The following is a 15,347-nucleotide window of genomic DNA, read 5'->3' as shown; positions in this document are numbered from 1 at the left end:
ACTTCAAAATGGAGATAGTATGGACAGCTCCATTGAGGCTGTCACAGACGCTATAATGGCACAGATAAAGATTTTTATTTAACTTGGCAAGTCCATTAAGAACAAAATCTTATTTACAATGAAGGCCTACGCCCTAACCCGGGCGGTGCTGGGCCAATTGTGCGCCACCCTATGGGACTCCCAATCACAGCCGGTTGTGATACAGCCTGGAATCAAACCAGGTTCTGTAGTGATGCCTGAGATGCAGTGCCCTAGACCGCTGCGCCACTCGGGAGCCCAGTTAGTTAAAGGACTCATCTCTATGGTTACATCCACCCTGGGGGAAAAAAACACTGACAAAATAGCCGATGAAGCCAACACAGTAAATGTATAAACGTTTTAATCAGCGTCACTTCTCAGTAGTTGATGGTTGAAAATATGATCAACAGGACCTTTGTGTCAGCAGGTTATGCATGATCTTTTTGCCCCCAACTGATTTTAATAGACCAATAACAGATATGTTCAAACCTCTCTGCCATTATGAACTTGTGTTAAGCTTACAAATCCCTGCCATTTCAACTGGGCTGTGGTTATTCTCCCCCTTCCCCTGCTAACTTGGTAACTTGTCCCATTCCCCACCAGGCATTTAATACCGCGTCACGTGCTAGTCGAAACTAAGAAACTCAAATGTCAGACTTGCTAACTGGTTGAACACGGCACATGTGTAACTACAATCAGTTAGCAAGTCAGGAATTTCAGAGTTTCCTAGTTCCCACAAGCATGTGAACGCGGCATAAGACCAAGCCCAGACAGTCTGGAAGACATTTCTTGAAAAATTGTGGTTAGCAAAAAGCATTTTATTATTTTTGGAGGACAATTGTAACCGAAAACAATTAAAGTAAGTAATTTATTGTTACCCGGAAATGATTTGATACAGTATGAAGAAGCTATGGAGATCAAAGATCAAAACCGCTACCCTGAGCCTTTAAAGGGGGGTTTATGGGGGAATCCTCTTCACCATTATCCTTACTATCGGAGTCCAACTGTAGTCCTAGGTAGGCCATTCTGTCTCTCTCAGCCAATCCCAGCCCGTCTTTCTGGGGATATCACACGGACTTCCTCCTCTTGCCAAACATGTTGTTGATGAGCTTGGCCATGGACTTGGAGCTGCTGTAGCAGCGTCGGTCGGCGCGGTACTTGAGGTGCTCCATCACTTCTCTGATGAGCTGGGTGAAGAGGTTGGAGATCTCCTGGTAGCTCTCGGCCGCCGACACCTCCTGGAAAAGGCAGCGGTTCTCCTGCGCCAGCGAGCGGCCCTCCTCCTCACAAACCTGCCGGGCGTGGCACAGGTCCTGCTTGTTGCCCACAAGACAGACTGGCACCTCCACCTCCCTGGCAGAGTGAAGCAGAGACTGAGAGTCAGTGTATTTTCATTTGGAGAATCGAGGTGTGCTTCTAGTTTGACTAGGTATCAAAGCAGGTATCAGAAGATAGGGCATTAGCATCTCATATGAGGGAAAAGTTAAAGCGTATGACAACGACTAACTGACTTCAAGCCACACATGGTTTCTTAATGTTTTTAGGCTAGTTTTATTAGTAGGCGGGACTAAAACAAGCAAGCCTTTTACTGTAGGTCTGGAAATCCTGCCATTACAAACCACTGAGCTCCTGAGATATGCTGCTCTATCCAAATTAAGCCCATTCCCACTAATTACTGAGATGTTTTTGTCTATGACAGTTTGATGTATATGGGTGGCCCAGATTCATGCCCTTGCTCAGTCTGTTTGGCTTATAGAGAAGATGCATGCCTTGCCCCTCTGGGCATGGGTTACAAAACGCACCCTGAGACTTATAACTCTGCCATTCACCCAGTCTGTCTCCCCATCTCATTGCGCTGTCCAACAAAGAACAAAAAAATAGGAAAAGAGTGTGATTTCCACTCTTTTTTTAAGAGAAACAGAGGTACTACATGGACTTACAAATGGTTTTGCCTCTCACCAAGCCTCCCAAAAATGTAATTCCCTGTTCAGAGGAGCTCTCACCCTTTGCAGTTCTCAATACGTGTCTCTCTGATCTGCTGCAGAATGTTTTCGGCATTGATGAAGGATGTTCGGTCGCTGATGTTGTACACCACCACAAAACCATCAGCCCAGTCCACCGGCTCCTCCACTATACACCTAGCCTCAGTTCCCTGTCAAACAACACTGCCACAGTTAGGCAGCTCAACACTGAGACGTGTTCTTTAGACACAAAACAGAAGAGAACGGACTGAAACAAGGTAGGGACTATCTGATCTAATAAAAAACATACATTTTTGTTTATGAACATGATTATGATCTGTTCTTTTTAAATTCTCAAAAATCATACTGACATTTTCTCTCAAGATTCATTCTATGCATCATACAATCTCCGCATTAATCATTTTTAGGTTAAATAAGATCAAATCAGTCCTGTATCAAAACAGAGACCGTGGTGTATATGGCAAAAGACAAGTAGTTCTTTCACACGCCGTACCCCTTGGTTACAGGTGCTGCAGAGCAGTGAACATCCAGGCTCACACCAACCTCTCTCTGTTTCTCTCTTTAATGACGTGTCTTTTCTTTATGAGGGTGGAGGTCTTAAAGATCGAGCCATGGGACAATGCATCTAAAGCCACTCTAGCATTCCTCTTAGGTCTTGGCTTACAGTGAGCTTTAGCAGAAAAGTACAATAGATTGGCCTTCCCCCTCTGGGCCTCAACCTCAGGGTGTTCCAATAAAGCAGAACTTTGTAGTAAAAACCCTCTGGGGTCTCTGGCCTGGTTGGCTATGCACAGAACAGCTTGTATGGCTCTCTTTCTTCAAAGGCAGACTCATTGGCACTCACTGCCTTGGGATACACTCGTAAATCCCATCGGATTTAAAACTCTAAGGTATGGATCGTCCATGTGCCTGCGGAAAGTAAACATTAGACTGCTCCTGGGGTTTGTGCAAGGGGAAAACCAGGTTACGGGAGTGCAGTACAATGCTACCCCAATGTTGTGACAGGTGTTGTTTAGGAAGATTTGGCCTATGTTGTATTCTGTTGTACTTCAGAGCAAGGGTCCAACACCTCCAGGTTCAGCTGTCTACCATTGATGCACAATGTTTCAACAATGTTACAATAACGTTACCTAAACGCTATGACAGTTTTTTTTTTGTTTTGTTAAAATACTGCTGTTTGGAGATTTTCTGTTGTACCTGAGAGCAAGGGTCAAACACCTCCAGGTTCAGCTGTCTACCGTCAATGGATAGTCTTTTACGATACAGGGAATCTAGAACAGAGAAGGTATCCATTAGAAACGTGTGAGTAAACTAGCCCTATTTACCCGTACAGGGTACATAAACGTGTTTGCATGAGTTACATTGATGTGCAGTGATTGCTTTAAGAACAAGAAGCACAGGTGTAATTTCTACACCATAATTAGGCAAATGGATAATAACATTTGATAAACATTTATTGGTGTTGAGATACCACTGCACATACACTACCGTTCAAAAGTTTGGGGCCACTTAGAAATGTCCTTGTTTTTGAAAGAAAAGCATATTTTTGGTCCATTAAAATAACATCAAATTGATCAGAAATACAGTGTAGACATTGTTAATGTTGTAAATCTGCCATTTCCAGCTACAATGGTCATATTTCATGGAATATCTACATAGGCGTACAGAGGCCCATTATCAGCAACCATCACTCCTGTGTTCCAATGGCACGTTGTGTTATCTAATCCAAATGTATCATTTTAAAAGGCTAATTGATCATTAGAAAACCCTTTTGCAATTATGTTAGCACAGCTGAAAACTGTTGTTCTGATTAAAGAATAAATAAAACGGGCCTTCTTTAGACTAGTTGAGTATCTGGAGCATCAGCATTTGTGGGTTCGATTACAGGCTCAAAATGGCCAGAAACAAAGAACTTTCTTCTGAAACTCGTCAGTCTGTTCTTGTTCTGAGAAATGAAGGCTATTCCATGCGAGAAATTGCCAATAAACTGAAGATCTCGTGCAACGCTGTGTACTACCCCCTTCACAGAACAGCACAAACTAAATCTAACCAGAATAGAAAGAGGAGTAGGAGGCCCCGGTGCACAACTGAGCAAGAGGACAAGTACAATAGAGTGTCTAGATTGAGAAACACACGCTTCGCAAGTCCTTAACTGGCAGCTTCCTTAAATAGTACCCGCAAAACACCAGTCTCAACATTAACAGTGAAGAGGCAACTCCGGGATGCTGGCCTTCTAGGCAGAGTTGCAAAGAAAAATACATATCTCAGACTGGCCAATAAAAATAAAAGATTAAGATGGGCAAAAGAACACAGACACTGGACACAGGAAGATTGGAGAAAAGTGTTATGGACAGACAAATCTAAGTTTGAGGTGTTCGGATTACAAAGAAGAACATTCATGAGACGCATAAAAAATGAAAAGATGCTGGAGGAGTGCTTGACACCATCTGTCAAGCATGGTGGAGGCAATGTGTTGGTCTGAGGGTGTTTTTGTGGTGGTAAAGTGGGAGATTTGTACAGAGTAAAATGCATCTTGAAGAAGGAAGACCATCACTCCATTTTGCAATGCCGTGACATACCCTGTGGACGGCGCTTAATTGGAGCCAATTTCCTCCTACAACAGGACAATGACCCAAAGTGCAGCTCCAAACTACGCAATAACTATTTAGTGAATAAGCAGTCAGCTGGTATTCTGTCTATAATGGAGTGGCCAGCATAGTCACCGGATCTCAACCCTATTGAGCTGTTGTGGGAGCAGCTTGACCGTATGGTACATAAGAAGGGCCCATCAACCCAATCCAACTTGTGGGAGGTGCTTCAGGAAGCATGGGGTGAAATCTCTTCAGATTACCTCAACAAATTGACAACTAGAATGCCAAAGGTCTGCAAGGCTGTAATTGCTGCAAATGGAGGATTCTTTGACGAAGCAAAGTTTGAAGGACACAATTATTATTTCAATTAAAAATCATTATTTATAACCTTGTCAACATCTTGACTATATTTCTTATTCATTTTGCAACTAATTTCATCTATGTTTTAATGGAAAACAAGGACATTTCTAAGTGACCCCAAACTTTTGAATGGTAGTGTGTCTGTGATACTTTGCTCCACTGATGCAGTATGTGAACAACACTATGGCCATGATATCGTGGGCCTGTGGGCCTGTGGGGCTGTGGGCCTGTGGGGTCGTGTGTTTGCAGTATGTGAACAACACTATGGCCATGATATCGTGGGCCTGTGGGCCTGTGGGACTGTGTGTTTGCAGTATGTGAACAACACTATGGCCATGATATCGTGGGCCTGTGGGCCTGTGGGGCTGTGGGCCTGTGGGGTCGTGTGTTTGCAGTATGTGAACAACACTATGGCCATGATATCGTGGGCCTGTGGGCCTGTGGGCCTGTGGGACTGTGTGTTTGCAGTATGTGAACAACACTATGGCCATGATATCGTGGGCCTGTGGGCCTGTGGGACTGTGGGCCTGTGGGGCTGTGTGTTTGCAGTATGTGAACAACACTATGGCCATGATATCGTGGGCCTGTGGGCCTGTGGGACTGTGGGCCTGTGGGGCTGTGGGCCTGTGGGGCTGTGGGCCTGTGGGGCTGTGTGTTTGCAGTATGTGAACAACACTATGGCCATGATATCGTGGGCCTGTGGGGCTGTGTGTTTGCAGTATGTGAACAACACTATGGCCATGATATCGTGGGCCTGTGGGCCTGTGGGACTGTGGGCCTGTGGGGCTGTGGGCCTGTGGGGCTGTGGGCCTGTGGGGCCGTGTGTTTGCAGTATGTGAACAACACTATGGCCATGATATCGTGGGGCTGTGGGCCTGTGGGTCCATGTGTTTGCAGTATGTGAACAACACTATGGCCATGATATCGTGGGCCTGTGGGCCTGTGGGGCCGTGTGTTTGCAGTATGTGAACAACACTATGGCCATGATATTGTGGGGCTGTGGGGCTGTGTGTTTGCAGTATGTGAACAACACTATGGCTATGATATCGTGGGGCTGTGGGCCTGTGGGGTCCGTGTGTTTGCAGTATGTGAACAACACTATGGCCATGATATCGTGGGGCTGTGGGGCTGTGTGTTTGCAGTATGTGAACAACACTATGGCCATGATATAATGTGTGGGCCTGTGGGGCCGTGTGTTTGCAGTATGTGAACAACACTATGGCCATGATATAATGTGTGGGCCTGTGGGGCCGTGTGTTTGCAGTATGTGAACAACACTATGGCCATGATATAATGTGTGGGCCTGTGGGGCCGTGTGTTTGCAGTATGTGAACAACACTATGGCTATGATATCGTGGGGCTGTGGGCCTGTGGGGCCGTGTGTTTGCAGTATGTGAACAACACTATGGCCATGATATCGTGGGGCTGTGGGGCTGTGTGTTTGCAGTATGTGAACAACACTATGGCCATGATATAATGTGTGGGCCTGTGTGGAGCACCTACTCGTGTTGGAGGCGTACTCCCCGATGAAGCGCTTGGTCAGAAACCGCACCAGGACAGCTGGAGGAAATCAACCAATTAAAAAGAAAACAAGGTTACAGTTTGTCCAGTGGAGGAAAATGCATTTTCATATGATCCCTCAGGCTGAGGTTGTGTCCCAAATGGCTCCCTATTTACAGTATGTTCACTACTATTGACCTGATCCCTATGGGCCCTACCTGATCCCTATGGGCCCTGGTCAATAGTAGTGCACTTTATAAGGTGGGTGTCATTTGGGATGCAGGCTTGGTGAGGGTGCAGGCTTGATGAGGGTTCCAAAAGCCTGAGGAATCAGGGGTTTCATCTAACCCCACACATGAAAGGTTTGGCCTCGATGGGTTTACCTCGAGGGATGTGTGCATATTTGGCAAGCAAAATTGGCTATTTCTGCTCGTTCTCCCTTTCCAGATTCTGAACACACTACCCTCTCTGTGAGAGATGAGGTCACAGCCGTCAGACTCAATTGAAGCCCCAGGTTGAGTTTTACTGAGTTCTGGTTGAAGCGCTCCAGTCCACTTGCACCCACACATGCTCATACACACACATATAGTAATGCACACGCATACACACAGACACACACAAATGCACACACGCAAGCACACACACATACTGGCAGAAACACAGAAACAGACCGATACATGCCTACAATGTAAAATATTTATTGTTAAATATACAGTAACTTAATGGCAGCACTCTCCCTCACACACTCACTGTCTCTCTCACTCCCTCTCTCTCACACTCACTGTCACACTCGCACACAGATCCCTGCAGTCTCTGGGCTTCTAGCCTCACAACACAGTCGGTGCATCTCCACAGAAACCACTCTGCAGTGCAGTGTGCCAGGGGCAATGGTACACCCTGCTGTTTTATTAAACACATATACCAGGGTCGTATTCACTAGGCACCAAACGGAAAATGGTCTGCAACAGGGAGGGGCTAACCTGCACTTGTCCAATAAGAAACACTTGTTTTCATTGAAAAACATTTTCCATTGCAAAATGTTTTGCTACGGTGTGCACTGATGGGCTCTGGGCTCCCGAAGGCTGCAGTGACTCACTGAATACTGATATTTACCAGACAGGGCGCCATGCAGCCACAAGACTCTTAATGAGTCCCCCTGCCTCCCTCAAGTCCAGACAATGAAAAACGACTGCACAGTCACTGTCCCTACCAAAGTCATTTCAATTGATTTATTGTGGAAAATATATGGAGTTTCTTTCACTCACGAGTCCCTCAGAGAAGCTGATGCAAATAATAAAGATTGTGATCATTTTCATTAGTATTCACTGAAATATTTTATTTCCCTATTACATTCATATCTGGGGATATATTTATTACATTCATATCTGGGGATATATTTATTACATTCATATCTGGGGATTTATTTATTACATTCATATCTGTGGATATATTTATTACATTCATATCTGGAGATATATTTATTACATTCATATCTGGGGATATATTTATTACATTCATATCTGGGGATATATTTATTACATTCATATCTGTGGATATATTTATTACATTCATATCTGTGGATATATTTATTAAATTCATATCTGGGGATATATTTATTACATTCATATCTGGGGATATATTTATTACATTCATATCTGTGGATATATTTATTACATTCATATCTGGGGATATATTTATTACATTCATATCTGGGGATATATTTATTACATCCATATCTGGAGATATATTTATTACATTCATATCTGGGGATTTATTTATTACATTCATATCTGGGGATATATTTATTACATTCATATCTGGGGATATATTTATTACATTCATATCTGGGGATATATTTATTACATTCATATCTGGGGATATATTTATTACATTCATATCTGGGGATTTATTTATTACATTCATATCTGGGGATATATTTATTACATTCATATCTGGGGATATATTTATTACATTCATATCTGGGGATATATTTATTACATTCATATCTGGGGATATATTTATTACATTCATATCTGGGGATATATTTATTACATTCATATCTGGGGATATATTTATTACATTCATATCTGGGGATTTATTTATTACATTCATATCTGGGGATTTATTTATTACATTCATATCTGGGGATATATTTATTACATTCATATCTGGGGATTTATTTATTACATTAATATCTGGAGATATTACGTGATGCTTTTCCATTCATGTGTACAGCCATATATTTGATCAAGGGTCATTCTGCATATCCAGTACTATATGTGACTAAATACTCATATTGAAGAGTTACACTGATTGACCCCTCATAACGGATTTGTTTTCTCAGACCACACTCCCCTCCATATCTGAATGGGACTCCCATATATTATCACATTGTGGGATAAATTATGACAAACAGTGAGATTAAACAACTATTTACATGCGCCCACATACACTCTCAGAAATAAAGGATACAATTTGTTCTTAAAGAGCTACAGACACTTGTCACTGGGGTGGTACCCTGTAAGGTCATCTTTTGTGCCTTCCGTTATAGGAACATGATTGTACCCTTGTTCATGCCTCAGATAGTACCTTTCTTACATGTAGTCCACAGGTATGCATTTAGAAAATGTACATTTAGCCTTTGTAGGGTAGAACCACAATAAAAAGCAATTTTTTCTTTGTAAGTGACAAAAATGTTTACCTCTACCATAGACTACTTAAACTGGCACAACACTTTCACTCACGGGTGGCCAAAAACAACTAACGGAAAGCCATGCCCCCATTAAGCCATGCCTCCAAAATAATTTCCCAGTGTGCCTTGCCTTTTAGAGTGAATTGTAGAGTTACCACCCATTACTGTATTTGATAATGACAGAGACATTTTTAGCCCTGTGGCCTTCACCGAGCGAGGATCTAGGTGAATTTTGTCATTCAAATTTAAGTAATTATAACAATAAAATACATCTCATAAGGCATTATTTTGAGGGTCTGTCCTTACCCTAATACAGTAGGCTGAAACTCATGGTTTACATGCCACATCAGATTGCAGTAATTTTTCACATTACCTGCTTATTCCATCCCAGTTCCAACCATGGAAAAGTTTCCAGAATTGTGCAAACCTACCTGCAATTCACACAATGCTAGCTTGCAAAGGGATAAGTAATTCCTTTTGGAATCCAGCCAGAGTTGGACTATCCAACAGGTGGAATTATTATTTACCAGCAACCTTCATTCACTGACTTCCAGGTTCAGAGACAATGTGACGAAACTAACTACGCCATTTAAACTGGAACAACCATTTCAGTAACGGGTGCAAAAACAACAACTGTATTGATTAGTTTAGAAAAATGAATGTTATTTATGTTTATGTAGCATAACATGAAGGAATCAATGCAAAATCACAGATATTTAAACATAAATATGATAATGATTATGGTACAAATGTGCCTTTTAGGATACCACCACAGTAACCACGTTTCCTTCCACAGGTTTAATGTGTGTAAAGTCATATTGTATAAAATAAATAAGAGCTGTGATGGAAACAGGAAGTTTCGGTGTATCTGCATAAATGTCGACCGATAATTTGTTCATTCGACATGGTGGGATCTTTTGTGTCAGTAAAATAAATTCTGAGGGAAAAGGCGGTGAAAAGGGCTTCATGTGCAAATATTGATATAATCAAAAAAATATATATATTTGTCACATGCAGCGAATACAACAACCTTACCGTGAAATGCTTACTTAAAGCCCTTAACCAACAATTATTGGTGGACACAGTGTGTTATGAAATGTGTGAAAGTATTGTAATGTTTTAAAATGATATAAACTGCCTTAATTTTGCTGGACCTCAGAAAGCAGCAGCTAATGGGGATCCATAATAAATAGAAATACAAATGCAGTTCAAGAAATAGAGTTATAACCATAATAACCATCATATCGAAGTCAATTTGGAGCCACGTGATGAAATGCTGTGTAGTCCTCCAAATTCTGTATGATGAAACCATTATTTACATGCTCCCACATACATACAGGTGTGTACTTGTATGACTTTGATCTTGAACTTGTTTCTCTTTAGAAGATCGATTAGATTACAGACCCCCCCCCTGCATATTGACTACCATATATTCCCCTCCCTCCAGGCACAGGGGCTCTATCTGACCTAGAGATTTCTCTGCTCCCCGGTGGATCTCTCACCTGATTTCCCAGCTCCCTCACTGCCCAGCAGGGCCAGTTTGATGTCGTTCATGTCGCTCTTGATTTCTCTCCTCTGATCTCACTCTGGTCCAGTCCTGTGCTGTGCTATGGTGTTAGATGGTTAGCTTTAGCACACTAACATACCTTTTGGTCTTGAGAGCAACAGAGTGTGGACTGCCCCTTCAAAGAGTGGTTTCACAAATGCTTCCCTCTCACGAGACGCACATCCCTCTTTTTCTCTCACTCTCCACTATCTCTTTCCCACTCTTAATTCCTATCTCTCTCCTTTTGTCTGCCTTTTTATATCCTCTGTCTGTTTCTTTCTCTCCTCTCCGTCTTTTCTCCCACTAAGGTGGAGGTTACTTCAAAGTCACTGAAGTAAATATTTTCTATCCGCTCTTTATGCTTTCATCTCCGTCTGTACAGTATTCTATGCCTCTTTTCACCATGTGATGTTTGCCTTTTCCCATTGGGTGAATGTTCTCTACACGGTTTCATTGTTTTGAAGTTCAGCTCCCTCCCCCTTATTCACCTATAGCATTACTGTTCATATGCTGTAATGTATTTAGTTGTACTTCATGGTGCATACAGATGAATACATTAATTTACATACAATCCACAGTGCACACATTGAAGAAGTTCTGGTGGTGAGTTGCTAGTGGCCATGCTAGTGGGAAAGTCCAGGTTTAATACTGTATGACATCAAAACTCTGTATCAAAACATCGATCATACTCTGACATCGAACTGAGCTGTTTTGGATGAGATGTCAAACAATCCGTCTCCCCTCAGCTTCCCACCACATAGAATGTGGCACGTGTAGCCATTCCATCATCCTTAAACCTCAATTCCATAGACAGTAGACTAACACCAGCCAAGAAATTCAATATTATAGACATTTCAGACATTTTTGCTTGTGCAGGGCCTTCGTGCCCCATTCCAATCCGATTTAATTTGATCTAATTGTATCTGTTGACTATAAAGCCACTGACCCTGTGACTGTGTTCACCTAGGATAACACTGTTTGGGAAAACTGAAACAGCACCGTTTAACTGGTTTAAAGTTAGGTTAAATGCGAGCAATTCTAGAATCTAAAATAATAACATAGCCACGACATGTTGATCCTCAGCAGCCATATTCTGTGGTACTCCATTCAGACACAAAGACACAAACATTTTGAAATGTTTACTAAAATATGGATTTGCTCTTCAAATTCAATCTCACTTCAAATTGTATCCAGAGGGGCTGACCTCACATGAGGAGACATAAGTGCTACCACATTGCAATGAGTTAGGGATGAAAAGAGGACGGAACTTGTTTCCTTTAATATCTGCTTCATTATCTTTAAAGGTGCAATCTGGAATTCAAACGACAACAAAGGAGTCACTGCATTAATTTATTTTGGGCAAAAAGCTGAGGGATGGAGGTAGATAAATGTAACCACACAATAATTCATAGGTTGATTTATGGGATGCAAAGGCTGATCATCCATGAGATCAAAATGATTGTTTTAAGCTATTCAATATCTGTTTACAATGGAGCTTATACTTTGGTTTCTGTTGGGGTAAGACAGGATAACCATGAGGCATATACAGTTGAAGTCGGAAGTTTACATACACCTTAGCCAAATACATTTAAACTCAGCTATTCACAATTCCTGACATTTAATCCTAGTAAAAATTAAGATCACCACTTTATTTTAAGAATGCGAAATCACAGAAAAATAGAGAGAATGATTTATTACAGCTTTTATTTCTTTCATCACATTCCCTGTGGGTCAGAAGTTTACATACACTCAATTAGTATTTGGTAGCAGTGCCTTTAAATTGTTTAACTTGGGTCAAACATTTCGGGTGGCAAGCTTAGTACACCATCCCAGCCGTGAAGCACGGGGGTGGCACCATCATGTTGTGGGGGTGCTTTGCTGCAGGAGGGACTGGTGCACTTCACAAAATAGATGGCATCACGAGGCAGGGCAATTATGTGGATATATTGAAGAAACATCTCAAGACATCAGTCGGGAAGTTAAAGCTTGGTCGCAAATGGGTCTTCCAAATGGACAATGACCCCAAGCATACTTCCAAAGTTGTGGCAAAATGGCTTAAGGACAACAAAGTCAAGGAATTGGAGTGGACATCACAAAGCCCTGACCTCAATCCCATAGAAAATTTGTGGACAGAACTGGAAAGCGTATATGAGCAAGATGGCCTACAAACCTGACTCAGTTACACCAGCTCTGTCAGGAGGAATGGACCAAAATTTACCCAACTTATTGTGGGAAGCTTGTGGAAGGCTTACCTAAACGTTTGACCCAAGTTAAACAATTTAAAGGCAATGCTACCAAATACTAATTGAGTATATGTCAACTTCTGACCCACTGGGAATGTGATGAAAGAAATAAAAGCTGAAATATGTAATTCTCTCTACTATTATTCTGACATTTCATATTCTTAAAATAAAGTGGTGATCCTAACTGACCTAAGACGGGGAATTTTTACTAGGATTAAATGTCAGGAATTGTGAATAACTGAGTTTAAATATATTTGGCCGAGGTGTATGTAAACTTCCAACTTCAACTGTATGTACAAATCCCAGAATGTCCTTTTAATAATTGTCCTTCATGGACAACTGTCTGACCTAATATTCTACAGTCATCCAGAGTAGGACAGAGTTTCTACATTCATCCAGAGGAAGACAGAGTTTCCATCCACTGTCTGGCCTGATCTTCTACAGTCATCCAGAGGAGGACAGAGTTTCTGTCCACTGTCTGGCCTGATCTTCTACGGTCATCCAGAGGATGTCAAGGAGTTTGGCCTTTTCAGACTGTTACATCAGGCTCCTCTTAGGCCCAGTTTGCTGTTGAGCACTTTGTGATAAATAGATTTGATAATACACTGTGTTATACATACCGTGTATCATTTCATTGATTTATGAAATGTAATCTAATTGCAATTCTGTGAATGGTCCTCTCCAACATATAACACTGATAAATAGTGTAAGAACACTTCTTCTCAAAGTGACATAACTCTTTACACTTAAAATGCCACAGATCTGACCTGTACTTAAAGGCTCCTGATGTGGCCTGGGGTGGTCTAGCGGTCTACGCCGCTGTCTCTGGAGCACATAAACACCACATCAGCATGGGTTTAAATCCACCCTATTGCCATCTCAGTATATTCTCTTATCTTTCCACTATGTCTCTATCCTATAAACAAAAAAAGAGAAGGGCTGCCTCACATCTTCCTTGATTAAAAACAGCCAGTTAGATTGAGGATAGAGAGATAAAATGTGGAGTTGATAAAAAGCAAGTAAACCAGAGAATAAGACTGCATTCTTCTGTCGCCTCTCATCCTCAAATCTCGAAATCTTCTTAATGAAGAGAAATATTCCGCCACTGGTGAAAATAAAAGACATGCTGCCAGACTCAGCCATTCATTACAGTATAAAACTTTTAATCTGACCAAATGGACCCACACGTGGCTGTATATCCCTACTGCACAAGAGTCAATGTCACAAACTAAAAAAAAACATCAAACTCACTTAGCTACAGTGTACAGTGTACAGGTCATCATCTCATGCACTCCTTCCCTCCAACTAACTCCCTCTAAGTCGCAGTATAAACCCACTCAATACACATAGAAAGGGCTCTTTCCAGCTCTCAGTATGGTTTAAGGGGTAACACAGCCCTTCCTGGTATTACATAACGTCTGTGTCATAAGAATGTCTCATGGGGCTGAGACAGAACGGTAAAGTGCCAATGGTGAAATTAGGGATAAGCCAATATGCTTCTCCAGCACTGTAGGTGGGGGAGAGGTTCATTACTAACATATAGTACTGGTGAGCATTCTGACCCCAAATGGCAAGAGCATAGTGTATCATTGGGGTGAGTGCTATCAGTGCATTGTGTGTAGATAATGTTTGAAAAGCACTTTACAGATCAACTAAATGATCATTAGGTACCAAGTGTTTTATATCCTCAGAGGAGACAATTTAGCAAATGTAACAATGATACATTTGAATTGCATTAGTTATAATCCTAAATCCACAAAATCTGGGTAATCAAAGGTTTATTTTGTAATGTCTTCTTAACCAGCAATATTTTCCACTTACATCCAGCTCAGTTACCTTATAAAGTTGTAATATGAATAACAAAGGAACAAAGGTATGAACAGCACAAGGCAAACTAAGTGAAACTGAATACATACTGTGCATTAATTTAACCAAAATAATATATTTCAGACAGGGCATATAGCCTAGATAGCTGAAGTACACTACAGGAATGAAGACTGCAGGTCAAATGACATCATTTGACATGCTTCGCTCTTTTTCTCATGGTGTGATGGATATAATGTTCTTTCCTCTTGCCGAGTTAGATTCCCAAATTTGGGTATAAGGCAGGCTTTGAAATACTTATTCTCTCGAAGTTCAAATACTGGGCATGGAGTGAAATAACAAATGAATGAAATACTAATTGAATAGATATTCATTTGGCTCCGCCTCATTTGAACTTGAGTTGGTATTTGTTGTGCTGTAATGTTGATCCAAGTCCATGTCTTGGTCAGGGTGTTCTGTAGGATATTATGAGGATAATGATATTTAGTTAAAGATTTCTGTGGCCCAGATATTAGGGAGAAGACAGTCCAAGCAGCCCTTGATTAGAAATGACCTCCTTCACAGTATTTTCCCTTGCATGTTCATTATTCT

The 15,347-nt window shown here is 41.5% G+C and overlaps 1 protein-coding gene across 1 annotated transcript; it reads right to left on the bottom strand.

Annotated features, from left to right (window-relative positions):
• Positions 1-367: 367 nt before the first annotated feature.
• On the bottom strand, positions 368-11,056 carry LOC110521280 (ras-related and estrogen-regulated growth inhibitor-like protein). The gene is made up of 5 exons (XM_021598736.2): positions 10,646-11,056; positions 6,455-6,511; positions 3,198-3,271; positions 2,022-2,170; positions 368-1,371 (listed from the first exon to the last, which is right to left on the bottom strand). The coding sequence occupies exons 1-5, from the start codon at positions 10,695-10,697 to the stop codon at positions 1,086-1,088; spliced, it is 618 nt and encodes a 205-aa protein (XP_021454411.1). The 5' UTR covers positions 10,698-11,056; the 3' UTR covers positions 368-1,085.
• Between the last annotated feature and the right edge of the window lie 4,291 nt (positions 11,057-15,347).

The sequence above is a fragment of the Oncorhynchus mykiss genome, chromosome 30 (assembly GCF_013265735.2).
Source record: "Oncorhynchus mykiss isolate Arlee chromosome 30, USDA_OmykA_1.1, whole genome shotgun sequence".
Classification (NCBI taxonomy): domain Eukaryota; kingdom Metazoa; phylum Chordata; class Actinopteri; order Salmoniformes; family Salmonidae; genus Oncorhynchus; species Oncorhynchus mykiss.
Note: the sequence above shows the minus strand (reverse complement) of the source record. Positions and strands in the feature narration are given on the sequence as shown.